Source organism: Oryctolagus cuniculus, chromosome 12 (assembly GCF_051225735.1).
Source record: "Oryctolagus cuniculus isolate XC-2025 breed Fujian yellow rabbit chromosome 12, ASM5122573v1, whole genome shotgun sequence".
In the NCBI taxonomy this organism is placed as follows: domain Eukaryota; kingdom Metazoa; phylum Chordata; class Mammalia; order Lagomorpha; family Leporidae; genus Oryctolagus; species Oryctolagus cuniculus.
Genome location: NC_142878.1, coordinates 74,428,937 through 74,443,744, shown reverse-complemented (window position 1 = coordinate 74,443,744; position 14,808 = coordinate 74,428,937). Strand labels below are relative to the sequence as shown.

General features: G+C 41.0%; 1 protein-coding gene and 1 pseudogene across 4 annotated transcripts in view; one reads left to right on the top strand and one right to left on the bottom strand.

Moving 5' to 3' along the window:
• DMXL2 (Dmx like 2) overlaps positions 1–14,808 on the top strand; it is a 176,447-nt gene that overhangs the window by 43,382 nt on the left and 118,257 nt on the right. For all 4 annotated transcript variants that reach the window (XM_008269002.5, XM_051821996.3, XM_051821997.3 and 1 more), the window contains exons 5-6: positions 626–761; positions 1,406–1,472. In XM_008269002.5, coding sequence (XP_008267224.4) covers positions 626–761; positions 1,406–1,472 — 203 coding nt within the window. The remainder of the gene's footprint in view (positions 1–625; positions 762–1,405; positions 1,473–14,808) is intronic.
• LOC108178330 (small ribosomal subunit protein eS27-like pseudogene) lies at positions 4,541–4,847 on the bottom strand (annotated as a pseudogene).

Here is a 14,808-nt window from a genome sequence, read left to right as displayed (position 1 = left end):
TTTCTTTTTTTAAGACTTGCTTAATATATAACTAGTAAGCTTTTCCTTTTGGTTCTCATCTTCCCTAAAAACTATTCTTTCTTGTCAAGAGTTTTTTTTTTCTCTAATGGATTCTTTTTTTTTTTTTTAATAAAGATTTTATTTATTTATTTGAGAGGTAGAGTTACAGACAGTGAGAAGAAGAGACAGAGAGAAAGGTCTTCCTTCCGTTGGTTCACTCCCCAAATGACTGCAATGGCCAGAGCTGCACCAATCTGAAGACAGGAGCCAGGTGCTTCTTCCCAGTCTCCCACGTGGGTGCAGGGACCCAAGGACTTAGGCCATCTTTTACTGCTTTCCCAGGCTATAGCAGAGAGCTGGATTGGAAGAGGAGCAGCCGGGACTAGAACCAGTACCCATATGGGATGCCGGCGCCACAGGCAGAGGATTAACCTACTGGACTACTGCGCCACAGTGCCAGCCCCTCTAATGGATTCCTTTTAGTAGTTATGTTCCAAATGTACTTCATAGACTGTATTGCTTATTTTTTCACATAGTAGCTTAAAGACCTAAACAGAGGCCCACATGCGCATTTGTTTCTCTAGATAATCCTTGCTTATTCATCAGGACTTTGTTTAATTTTCAGATAACAGATTGTTGACAGCAACTGATTCTGTTCAGTTGTGGGCTCCTCCAGGAGGTGATATTCTAGAAGAGGAGGAAGAAACTGATAATAAAATTCCCACGGTTTTAAATGACTGGAAGTGCGTCTGGCAGTGCAAGTTAGTGTCTAACTCTGTTATGTATGTTAATTGAAAAAAAGCTTCCTAAAGTACTCTTTTCACAAAGGTCTTTATTTTTTTGATGCTACCATTGCATTTAGCAGCCTCAAAAGCAGACTTTTTCTAAGCAGAATCTGTTATATCATTCTTCAGTCTGTGCTACAGTGAATTCTTATTTTTAAAAAGGATAAAAATATTCTAGTTATATTCAAGGCTTGAGTAGACAGAGTAACACAGGAATTTTTCATGAATGGGTGAGCTGCAGATGGGGAGGAAGAAGATGTGGTGCAAGTTGCCAGCTGTTCCTTCCATGGGAAGGATGGCTGTCCTGTAAACATGATATGGGTTATGTGATGGGGAGCAGTTGGCCAGGGAAGGTGATCGGATCAGTTTTTAATGTGTTAGTTATAGGATATTGGTGGAACACGCAGGTAGAGGTGTATCCTTTTGGGTGTTATTTATATTTGGCTTTTCCCAAGAGGAATTTTGGGTTAGTTTTACATAATTTGTTTTTAAGGAGGGTGAAAAGCACTCTTATTCTGATTATGACTTTGATGTTAATGAGAATCTTTTTTTATGTTATGACCCTTTACATGTACAGTGTACCAGGTTTTAAAAATGTTGTTTAACTTTGGTTTTCCCAGAACCTCAGTATCTGTGCATTTGATGGAATGGTCTCCTGATGGTGAATATTTTGCGACTGCCGGAAAGGTAAAGGACAGAACAAAACACATAAGATGCAAAACAGTTAAAAGTGTTCCTTTTAATTTTCATTTTTAGTTTTTTAATGTGTAAGACCGGCATAATCTTACTCCACAAAACTGGGCTGAAGAACAATTATGGTGTGTGAAAGGCTTGATATGTTCCAGCAGGTAGTGGGCACATGGGAAATAATATTTTTTTTTGGTTCTTTTTTTTTTAATAGAAAGCTTTTATTTAATAAATATAAATTTCATAGGTACAACTTTAGGATTATAGCAGTAATAGTTGGTTTTAAGTAAAATAGTACTACTGGATTCACAGTGTCTCATTGTTCCTACTTTTAATCCTTGTGGCCTGGAGTCAGTTATTTGTCAAGTTAAATATATTTATTTTGAATTTATATTTATTTCAAAGGGAAAAAAAAAAAAACAGAGACAGACAGAGATCTACCACCCTCTGCCTCAAATGCCTGCAAAAGCCAGGATTAGACCAGGCCAAAGCCAAGAGCCCAGAATTTAATCTTGGTCTCCCATGTATGTGGCAGGGGCCCAAGGACTTGAGCTTTTACTGCTGCCTCCAGGGTGTGCAGGAGCAGAAAGCTAGACTTGGGAGAGGAGCTGGAAATTGAATCCAATTATTATGATACGTGATGTGGGGATGTGGATATTCCAAGTGGTGTCTTAACCATTGTATCTTAATGTCTACCCCCAAGTTGAATACTTTTATATTCCTTCTATATTCCTAAATAACTTTGTGGTGTTTCTGTTTCTTGATGTTTTTCCTGCCCTCTGGTTTTATGCACTATTTTTTTTTAAAAGATTTATTTATTTATTTGAAAGGCAGAATTACAGAGAGGGAGGGAGGGAGGGAGGGAGGGAGAGAGAGAGAGAAAGAGAGAGAGAGAGAGAGAGAGAGAGAGAGAGGTCTTCCATCTGCTGGTTCACTCCCCAGATGGCCACAACGGCCGGAGCTGTGGTGATCTGAAGCCAGGAGTTTCTTCTGGGTCTCCCACATGGGTGCAGGGGCCCAAGGACTTGGGCCATCTTCTACTGCTTTCATAGGCCATAGCAGAGAGCTGGATTGGAAGTGGAGCAGCTGGAACTCAAACCAGCACCCATAAAGACAGTGGCTTTATTTGCTATGCCACAGTGTCAGTCCCATCTTGCAATTTTTTTTAAAGATTTATTTATTTGTTTGAAAGGCAAAGTTACAGAGAGGCAGAGGCAGAGAGAGGTCTTCTATTCGCTGGTTTACTCACCAAATGGCTGCAACAGCCAGAGCTGTGCCAATCCAAAGCCAGGAGCTAGGAGCTTCTTCCGGGTCCTCTATGCGGGCACACGGTCCCGAGTACTTGGGCCGTCTTCTACTGCTTTCCCAGGTCAGAAAGCTGTATTGGAAGTGGAGCCGCCAGGACTTGAACCAGTGCCCATGTGGGATGCCGGCACTGCAGGTGGCAGCTTTTCCTGCTACTCCACTGTGCCCATCCCTCGTAATTCTTTAAAATGTGATTCTGTTGCCTTCTAGTTTTCAGTGGTTGCTGTTGGGAGTACAGAGCCACTAAGACTATACCAGTCTGTGCCCCTCTAGCTGGAGAACTTTGGAGGGTCTCCTCTTTCTCCCCAGAGCTCTGAAAATTCTAGATGATTGATCACCTAGAAATAGTTTAGTGTCTGTCTCTCCGAGATAAAGGCTGTATGTGGGGGCTGTTTGGTGAATCTGTTCAATCTGAAAATTCTTGTCCTTCAGTTCTGGAACATTATTTTCTATCCTTTCTCTCTTTTTGGGACTCTTCTTACTCAGATGTGGATCCTTCTGCACTGATTTACTGTTTTTTTTTTGTTTTGTTTTTTTTCTCTCTTCTGTTTTCCATTGTTTCATCTTTGTAATTAATTTCTGGAGGATTTTTCAGCTTTAACTTTGAAATATTTTTTCCTGCTGTCACATTTTTTTAAATTCCAAGAGTTTTTTCCTTTATTTCTTGAATGATCCTTTTTGAATTAAATTTCATAAGTAAACAAAGTATATATAAAATTTATATATGAAAGAATAAACAAATACACAAGTATCGATTATTCAGCTTGAGACAAAGAACATGAAACTAGCAGGGCTTTCATCTTCTCTTTTTATCCCCCCTTTCTCTTCTTGACTCAGGCAACCAGAATCCCAAATACTGTGCTTGTTATTTTGTGTGTGTGTTTTTTAAAGTTTCATATGTATAAATTCCAAAGTACTAAAATGTTTAGTTTTCCATAGCTTTGAATTTATACCATAGTTTGTGTTTTTATATGATTTACTTTTTGTATTCTGCTTTATATTTGTGAGAGTCATCCTTGTTGATGCTAAATTCATTTATCTTTACTGGTATATAATATTCCGTTAGGTGAATATTGTTTATCCAGTCTCTTAATGACAGACTTTTTTTTTTTTTTTTAAAGAGTTTTGCTATTACAACAATGCTGCAGTGACCATTCGTCTCTCTCTTGGTGTACCAGGGCAGGATTTGTGTAGATGTATATTTAAGAATTAACTGTGCATTTTCAAATTCATAAAAGCATTCTAATTGTTTTCCAAATGTTGTACGAGTTTCCACTTCCACAGCAGGATAGGAATGTGATGATGGATTATGTCCTCACAATAATGTGCCTTTAGGTTATGTTTTCCCTGTTACTATTGAATATAAGTGTTTTTACTTGCTTATTGGACTCTTACTGCTTTATTTTTGAGGGAGTTCTTTATATATTCTGATGAAGAATCCCTTGTCAGTTTTCTTAGTTGTGGCTTTTCTTTTATAATGCTTTAAATTAAACATTTTTTTCAAACAGGAACAAAAGTAGAGAAATATAATGAACTGTGTGTATCTATCACACTGCAACAGTTGTTATCCAGCCAATTATGTTTCTTTTTTTTTTCCCCCATAATCAAAACTTTGTTGAAAAACTGACATCAAAATAGGGGGTAACTTGTATACTTTAGAAAACCAAACAAAATTACATGATCTCAGTAGGTTCGCTAGAATCACTGAACTCATGATAAGGCTTTCTATGAGAAAACACCAATCCAGGAAGTTGTGTGGGTCGCTAGTGTTGCTTTCTTCTAAAGGAACAGCCTTCTGTGAGTCGGACCCTTCCTGCTGTGGGCTGGCGCAAAATTGGAGAACCACCTACTCAAAGATCCACTCTCTGAACATGGCTGAAAACTGTGGTGATTGTAGCAACCCGGGCATTTTGCATCCATAAAATAAGAATTCGGATTTTGAACTAGTTGTTTCTTTCTATGTTTCTTCTTTTTCTCCTCCAAGGAGGGGTGGAGTAAATCTCTAGCAAAGGGCGTGTTGGTGGTCCTGGCTCTGGCTACTCCCCTAGCAACAACACAGGAGCTGCTCATTGTTTTTTCATCTATTTCATCCCTCCTGGAGATGAGTTATTTTGGCTAATGCCCTATGTTATTCATATGTAAATATTTGAACTCCTGTTTTTTTTTTTTACAAGATTTATTTATGTATTTGAAAAGCAGAGAGAGAGAGAGAGTTCTTCCATTCACTGGTTCACTCCCCAAATGACCATAAGAGCCAGGAACCATGAACTCCATTCTGGTCTCCCACATGGGTGGCAGAAGCCCAAGCACTTGGACCATCATCCGGTGCCTTCCCAGGCATATTAGTAGGGAGCTGGATCAGAAGCAGAGCGGTTGGGACTTGAACTGGCACTTCTGTATGCGATGCTGGTGTTGGAAGCAGTGGCTTCACCTGCTGCTCCACACCTAATCTTTTCTCTTACTGAGTTGTAGGAATTCTTTATTCCAGATATGAGCTCCTTGTCAAATGTACGTTTTGTGAAGATCTTCTTCCAGTCTGTTACTTGCTCATTCACTTCAATAGTATCTTCTGATGATTACATTGTATCTTTAGATGAGTAGAGATATTTAACTGTAATACCTAATTTTAATGTTGACAAAGTCATCAGTTTTTTTCCTTTGGTGTTCTTTCTGGGACGTATTCAGTAAGTCTTTGCTGCTCTGAGATTCTGAAAACTTCCCTGTATTATAAAATCTTACAGAACAAAGTTCCTTAAACATTTTTTGTGCTGTGAATCCCTTTGGAAACCAAATAAAGCATCCCAGTGTGATGTTTTTAAATACATAAAAGAAAGTGCATAGTATTACAAAGGAAATAAATTATTAAAATACAGCTTCAAGATATAAAAAATAAATTTGTGGTATGACATTATATTTTTAATTAATGTATTCAAGTATAACAAAGTATATTTAAAAGAGATACATGTTAAAGTTTAATTGTACTAAGTTGTGTATGGAATTCCATGTGTTACTTTGTAATGGTAAGGCTAGGCTTTCTAGGAACACCAGAATTCACTGGGCTTTTTGAGTTAATCTTCAGTTAAGAACATTCAACTGTACTGTTTTGTCGTTTCATAACTACTGAGCAAAGAGGTAGTTGCTCAACTATTGTGTGAACATTATAGACCGGAAAGCTGTACAATATTATATACAAGAAATTTCAGTCATTTGCAATTTAGTATTGGTTCCAGTTGCTAACAATTTTGAAGTAAGGTTGAGTGTAAAAATATTTTAAGACATATAGCAACTGTCAGGTGATATGAAAACATTTGTGGTTTCTAAGATAAAGTCACATGTACTGCTAATGCTACTTTGGTTTGTTGAAACATTTCCTTCAAATAGCAGCTAAAAATTTAGTGAAATAATTGTTTTTCCCCATTGAACTTCATGGTACCTCTGCATCTTTGTTTTCTTGTTTTCTCCAGATGCAGACCTTTAAACAGAGAGTCACGTGTAAGTAATTAACATGCAAAATGATCACAAGAAATGTACTGAATTTGATGCAGGGTATTGAAGGCATTTAGTAAAGAGTGTATTGTCATGCAAAGAGATATTATCATGCAATATACCTTTTAATAAGTCCATCAACAAGCTTAAACCTCTGGATACTGTGGGATCCAGTGTTCCTCACACACGTTCTTCACGTGAACACATCAGTCATGGGTTGAGGGCTGCTGAGGGCAGGGCGTCCATGCTCAGCACTCATTATCAGCTCCTAGAAAATTTCAGAGAGAGATGCTCTCAGTTGAAACTGACACACCAGAACCTAAGGAATGATGACGTACAGAGGATGTATCAAAATGTATTTTCTGTCTTGAATTCTATCCACAAGAGCTTTGGGTCCAGGAACCTCAGGTTAAGAATTCCTAGTCTAGAATCACATTTAGTTCTAAAATCGAAATGGAATAATTTTTAGGTAAGGTTTGAGAAGGAGGCCATGTTTCTTTTGTTTTCCCTATGGAGATCCAGTGGTCCTTAACAATTTACTGAAAAGCCTTTCCTTTCTGTAGCACTGTGTATTACCACTTTGGTCATGAAACCAAACGTCATATGACTTTGTATTTCCATGAGTCTGTTGCTGGTCTCTTTTCTCTTGTCCTTATTCTTTTCTTGTACCAATACCACCTCTTTTAAACTTTTTTTTTTTTTTTTTTTTTTTTTTTTATAAAAGAGATTTGTCTGTTTGAAACCAGAGTTACACAAAGAGAGAGGTGGAAACAAAGATAGAGGGGTCTTCCATCTACTGGTTCATTTCCCATGTGACCACAACATTCAGGGCAGAACCAGACCAAACCCAGGAGCTTCATCCAGGTCTCCCACGTGGGTGGCAGGGGCCCAGGCACTTGGGCCGTCTTCACTGCTTTTCCTAAGCCATTAGTGGAGGGCTGGATCAGAAGTGGAGCAGGCAGGACATGAACCAGTGCCCATATGGGATGCTGTCATTGCAGCTGCTGCTTTACCTGCTACACCGCAATACTGGCCACCAGTGCCGCCTACCTTAATTGCTATAGTTTTTAAATTAAGTATTTGTATCTGGTAGAGCAAGCCTTCTCATCTGATTTTTCTTTTGTCTTATCGAATCTTGACCCTTTACTTTTCTATTAAGTTTTAGAATAGGATCGATAAACAGAAAATTTTTCTTACAATTTTGATTGCATTGACTGTATATGTCAGTTTAGGGAAATGGACATAGTTATATGTAATCTCATCCATGAAGATGTGAACGCATGCCTCCTCATTTATTTTGCATTTTTATTTTTCTCAGTAATATTTTATAATTTTCTGGATAAAGGTCCTAAACATCTTTTGTTTGAGTAACTTCCAGGTATTTGATATTTTCGATGCTATTGTAAATAGTATCACTATGTAAATTTCATTTTATAATTGTTACTAGTATATAGAAATGGAATAAGCTTTTGTATATTGGCTCTATAACCAGCAGTATTCCTCTGTATATCCTTTCTGATTTCCTCTGCATAATTCTTTCATCTGTGAATAATGAGACCTCTAGTTTAGCTTTCCCAGCCCTTGTGTGTTTCATCTCATTATCTTTTACTGTAGTAGCCAGGACCTCTAGTGTAGTGTTGAGTAAAGTGGCAGTATTAGACATCGTTTTCTTCTTACCAGGCTCAAAGGACCCCTTTCACTGTGTTACCAACAAGTAGGATGCTTATTGTAGATGGTGTTTTTCGAATAAGGGCAGTTATTTCTATTTATAGTTTGTTAGAATTTTTAAAAAATCACAAATGATATTGAATTCTAGCAATTTTTTCTGCATCTAATGAGATCACTTCTTTCTATTTAATCTTTTAATAAGATTAATTGCAGAGACTGATTTTGTGTGTTAAATAAACCTTGTGCTCTTGTAATAATCCCAAATTGATTATAATATATTATCCTTCCTGGATTTGGTTTGCTAATCTTTTAAGATTTGTGAGATCTATGTATTAGAATGAGATTTGGCCAATAATTTTTCATTTTTCAGATGTCCTTGACAGATTCTGTTGTTGATGTTCCTCTGGCCACATGAAATGAGTTGGAAAGTTCTCTTTTATTTATCTGTAACAAAGTTTGTGTGAGGTGGATACTTTCTGGTGAAGCCATCTGGACCAGGGTTTTGTGTGTGTGTGTGTGTGTGTGTGTGTGGGATTTAACTTCTTCTTCCTTTTTTTTTTTCTTTAAGATTTTATTTATTTGCAAGACAGAGTTACAGAGAGAGACAGAAAGGTCTTCCATCTGCTGGTTCACTCCCCAAATGGCCACAGAAGCCAGAACTTGGCCAATATGAAGCCAGGAACCAGGAGCTACCACTGGGTCTCCCACATGGGTGCAGGGGCCCAAACACTTGAGCCATTCTCCGCTGCTTTCCCAGCCATAAGCAAGAGAATTGGATCAGAAGAGGAGCAACCAGGATACAAACTGGGGGCCGTATGGGATGCTGGCACTATAGGCGGAGGCATAGTCTACGACACCACAGCGCCAGCCCTGGGATAACTTTTTAAATAGCTGCAAGACTATTCAAATTTTCCATTTTTTTTATATCAGTTTTGGTATGTAGTATTTATCTAGAACATATCAGTTTTATCTAAATTTTCAAATTTATTGGCATCAAGTTATACCACACTATCTTTCAATTTATTTTTTTTTAAGATTTATTTTTATTTATTTGAAAGAGTTACAGAGAGGTAGAGACAGAGAGAGAGGTCTTCCATCTGCTGGTTCACTCCCCAGATGGCTGTAACAGCCGGAGCTGCGCTGATCCTGGTCTCCCACGCAGGTACCGGGGCCCAAGCAGAGAGCTGGATCAGAAGAGGAGCAGCCAGAACTAGAACTGGCGCCCATATGGGATGTCAGCACTTCAGGCCAAGGCTTTTAACCCGCTGCACCACAGTGCCGGCCCCCGCCAAACACTTTCTCTCAAAATCTGTAATACAAGTGTGACGATTTCTTATTCATTTATTATTGATTATTTGTGTTTTCCTCTTTTTTTCTTTTACTTTTTAAAGATTTATTTATTTATTGAGAGGCAAAGTTATAGACAGAGGTCTTCCATCCACTGGTTCACTCCTCAAATGGCTGCAATGGCTGGAGCTGGGCTGATCCGAATTCTGGAGCCAGGAGCTTCCTCTAGATCTCTCTGCATGGAGCTTCCTCCAAATCTCCCACAGGGCTCCAAGCACTTGGCCATCTTCTGCTGTTTTCCCAGACACATCAGCAGGGAGCTGTATCAGAAGAAGAGAAGCTGGGACCTGAACCTGCACACATATGGGGATGACGGTGCTGTAGGCAGAGGCTTAACCGGCCAAAGGGCCGGTCCCTCCCTCTTTTTTCTTACTATATTTCACCACACTAGCAATTTTACAAGTTTTCACAGAATTAACCTGATTTTGTAAACTTACTGTCGTGTTTGTTTTCTGTTTGATTAATTTGTGTTTGTTCGCCCTTTCCTTCCTCCTTCTTTCCCTTCAGATGCTTTTAGAAGAGTATTCAGCTTATATTGTTGCTATTGTGTACATTTTTTTTAAAAAAGATTTTATTTATTTATTTATTTTTTAAAAGATTTATTTATTTGAAAGGCACAGTTACAGAGAGAGAGAGAGAGAGATTCCATCTGCATTCAGTCCCTAAATGTTTGTAACGGCTGGAGCTGCGGCGATCCGCAGCCAGGAGCTTCTTCCAGGTCTCCCACACGGGTGCAGGGGCCCAAGCACTTGAGCCATCCTCCACTACTTTCCCAGGCCACAGCAGGGAGCTGGATTGGAAGAGGAGCAGCCGGGACTCGAACCGGCGCCCATATGGGATGCAGGCATCACAGGCAGCAGCTTTACTGGCTACGCCACAGCGCCAGCCCCAAGATTTATTTATTTATTTGAGTTACACAGAGAGAGGAGAGGCAGAGAGGGAGAGAGAGAGGTCTCCCATCCGATGATTCACTCCACAATTGGCTGCAACGGCCGGAGCTGCGCTTATCCAAAGCAAGGAGCCAGGAGTTTCCTCCAGGTCTCCCACACGGGTACAGGTGCCCAAGGACTTGGGCCATCCTTCACTGCTTTCCCAGGCCATAGCAGAGAGCTGGGTCGGAATGGAGCAGCAGGGTCTTGAACCGGCACCCATATGGGATGCTGGTGCTTCAGGCCAGGGCGTTAACCTGCTACGCCACAGCGCCGGTCCTGCTATTGTGTACATTTAACATTCTAGATTTCCCTCTAACGTTAGCTATAATAGAGTATCACAGAGTTTTATTAACTTCATATTTTTATGTGTATTATTTTCATTATCACTATAAACATGAGCTTTTCTAATTTATATTGTGGGTCACTATCTGATCCATGGGCTTTCCAGAGACTGGATTAAAGTCCAGTTCAATTATTGTGGGGTGAGAGGTAGATGATGCAGGAGATCTTTATTGGTGGTGAGAACTTGTATGTTTTATGTTTTTTATAAAGATTTATTTATTTATTTGAAAGGCAGAGATAAAACAGGGGAGAGAGAGTGAGTTAGTGAGAGATCTCTTTGATCTGCTGGTTCACTTACAAAATGGTACAATGGCCAGGGCTGGGCCAGGCTGTAGTCAGGAGCTAGAAGCCTCTCCCAGGTCTCCCATGTGGGTGACAGGGGCCCAAGCACTTGGGCCATCTTCCACTGCTTTCTCTGGTGCATTAGCAGGGAGCTGGATCAGAAGTGGAGCAGCTGGTACTTGAACCGGTGGCCGTATGGGATGCCGGCACCACAGGCAGCTGTTTATCCCTCTATGCCACAGCACTGACCCATACTTTTTGTTATTAAGTAAAACTGAAGATTTGTCTAGCCACCAGTACTGTTATAAGCAGAACTTCTGATGTTTAGAGTTGTGTACTAGGTAACCATGTGTTCACAAAGCTTTGTGGGATAGGCAGTATTCCTGTTCCACAGAAGAGAGGAACTGCCGCTCAAGGGCTTTGCCAGGAGCACAGAGCTAGCCAAACGGTAGAGCTGGGATTTGTACCCACATGTTGGCTATGGAAGCACCATGATTAGCTGGCTTTGTATTTCACCAAGGAAATACTTACTGCGGTGTATTTGTGGGCACTCTTTGTGGCTGGGTTGGAATGCATTCTTCCAGAAAATCTTTGGGTGGCTTCTCCTGGGCACCTGGGGGCACTCCCCACCCAGAACAGAGCCTAAACTTGAGAGTTGTGCCACAGGTGAAATGAGATTTGGCTCTGGTGAGGCCTGTTTTAGGTGTATCAATTTCAGGGGAGACTTTCTCTGCACTCAGGGTGCTTACTGCTAGTTTCCCTTCCCATGGCCCTTTTCAGGGAGGGTTCTCTTTACTGATTTTCCGGGGTAGGTAGTTCTGAGGGGTTCTTGGCTTGTATGAGCCCTGTGCTTTGTGTTCCGTAGGTGTTTAAAGCAGAAGCTCCATTTCGATGAGTATTGGTAGTTTCCTGCAGGCCAGTCTGGTCACTGCCTTCAGCGTTTGTTCACTGTGGGTTCTTGCCTGAGAAAAATATATGCAGTCAAAAGAGAATTGTGATGAACTCCCACGCTTTCCTGTGCCCGTTCGCCTCTCTACATCTGTCCCTGTATATTCTGCCTTTCCTTGTGTTACCATGGATGAACGATTAGCTGTTCTCTTAGAGCGGGCCTAGTCCTCCACTGAGGTACCAGATCCCCTTTGCTCTTCCGCACTCGAGGGCATCACTATTGCAGTTTTCTCTTCAGATTGGTTTTCCCTTCTCCTCTGGGTCATCACCTTAGTGTATGTTGTAGAATGAATGTGTGCCTCTCTAAAATTCATGTGTTGAAATCCTAACCCTAACGGGATAGTGTTTGGGGATGGGATCTTTGAGAGACACTTAGGGTTAAATAAGGGCACAAGGGCAGGGCCCTCGTGCTGGTATTAGTGCCCTTGTAAGGATGGACACCAGAGGGCTTGCTTGCTCTACACATGTGAGCACACAGCAAGAAGGCTGTCATTCATCAGCAGGCCAGGAAGAAAGCCCTCACTGGAATGCTACTGTGCTAGCACTCTGAGCCTGGACTTCTAAGCCTCCATTACCAAGAGAGAATGCATTCCTATTGTTTAGCCATGCAATTAGTGGTGTTTTATTAAGGCATCCCAAGCTGATGAATACATTATAGCACACCAAGTAGATTCTGACCTCAGTCATTGTAAAACAAACAATAACCAGAGCCCCTCCTCAGCTTCTCCTGCTTCCATTGCTCTGCGTACAGAATGTTGAAGGGTAGCTTGGAGTTGTTGTCCCACATTTTTCTCTTCACTTTCAGTTGAGCACACTCATCACCATGCCTCTGAAACTGTCATCCAGGACTTCCTGTTACTGAGTCCTGTGGTCAGTTCTTGCTTAACATATGAGGCTGATTTAACACCACGACTTATTCTACCTTCAAATACTTTCTTTACTTGATGTCCAGGACACAGCATACTCTCTTGATTTTTTTTTCTTTAAGAACAGATATTTTTAGAGCAGTCTTGGGGAAAGTACAGAGATAGCTCTGGTAATTTCAGTCCCCACATACGTATAGCTCCTCTCACTGTCAGAATCCCACACCAGAGTGGCACGTTTGTCACAGCTGATGAGCCTACATGGACACCTCATTAGCACTGGCAGTCAGTGTTTACTTTATTGTGTAAATTCTGGGTGTGACAGACAAGTCTGTGGGTTTGGACAAATTTATAATGGCATGTGTTAATCATCATACATAGTGTTTTCACTGCCCTAAAAATCCTCTCTGCTTATTTTTTTTTTAAGATTTATGTATTTACTTGAAAGTCAGAGTTACACACAGAGAGAAGGAGAGGCAGAGAGAGAGAGGGAGAGAGGTCTTCCATCTGCTGGTTCACTCCCTAGATGGCCGCAACAGCTGGAGCTGTGCTGGTCAAGAGCCAGGAGCTTCTTCCAGGTCTCCCACGTGGGTGCAGGGGCCCAAGCACTTGGGCCATCTTGTGCTGCTTTCCCAGGCCATAGCAGGGAGCTGGATGGGAAGTGGAGCAGCCGGGTCACGAACCGGTGCCCATATGGGAAGCATGCACTGCAGGTGGTGGCTTTACCCGCTACGCCACAGTGCCGGCCCCACTCTGCCTATTTTTAACTCTGGTTATCCCTGCCTGGTTTGCTAGTATAATCTTATCTGTGCTACGTTCAAATTTTTATTTATTTATTTTTGAAAGGCAGAAGTAGACAGAAATCTCCCAGGTGCTGCTTCACTCCCCAAATGCCCACAATAGTTTGGGCTGGGCCAAGCCAAAGCCAGGAGCTAGGAATCAGTCTGGGTTTCTCATGTAGGTGACGGATCCAAGTACTTTAGCCAGCACCAGCTGACTCTCAGGGTGTGTATTAGCAGGAAGCGGGAATTGAATGGAGCAGGATTGAGCCTAGGCACTTGGGATGCAGACCTCCCAAGTGATGTATTACTGTGTCAAACACCACCCCTCTGCTACTTTTTTTTTCTTTTCTTAAGATTTACTTATTTTATTCAGAAGTCAGAGTTACAGAGAGAGAGGGAGAGACAAAGACTGAACGATCGCCTGTCTGTTGGTTCACTCCCCAAACGGCCACATTAGCCCGAATTGGGCCAGGCTGAAGCCAGGATCCAGGAGCTTCATCCAGATCTCCCACATGGGTGGCAGCTTACTCCCATATGGGGAGTGAACCAGCACTTGGGAGATCTCTGTTTTTTTTCCCCCCTCTCTCTGTCTTATTCTACCTTTCAAATAAATAAAATAAATATTGAAAATAAAAAAACTTACTTTTGAAGAGATAACACATAAATTAAAATTTTCTTGATGGGGCCAGTGCTGTGGCACAGTAGGTTAATCCTCTGCCTGCAACGCCTGCATCCCATCTTGTCGCTGGTTCTAGTCCCGGCTGCTCCTCTTCCCATCCAACTCTCTGCTGTGGCCTGGGAAAGCAGTAGAAGGTGGCCCAAGTCCTTGGGCCCCTGCACCCGCAGCCATCTAGGGAGTGAATCAGTGGATGGAGGACCTCTCTTTCTGTCTCTCATTCTCACTGTCTGTAACTCTATCTCTCAAATAAATAAATTATAAAAAAATTTTTCTTGATTAAAAAGACCAGTGATTACTTCAGAATTAAGTTTTTGAAATTTTGGACAGTGTTTTCTTTTTCTTTCTTTCTTCTTCTTCTTTTTTTTTTTTCCTTTGGTGCAATCTGTTCTGTTATAAAGCCAAGTTTTTCTGTCTTGATAAAACAGATGGTTACTGTGTGGCCGGCCCCCTACAAGGCATTTTCCACCCCCTCTGCTACACGTGACAGGATTTCAGTTCAGGTGTTGTGGGACTCAAATCTGATCATCTCCAGGGTTTTTAATGTTACAGTTCTTCAAAAGATCTGTTCTTCAAAAGATCCGTTCTTCTGAAATGTGGTCAATTAAATTTGGGGCTTAAGGATATTTTAAGTTTTTATCTAAGCTTAAAGTAAAATCTTAACAGCTTTTTCTCTCCATAAGATATACACAGTTAAAACTTCAG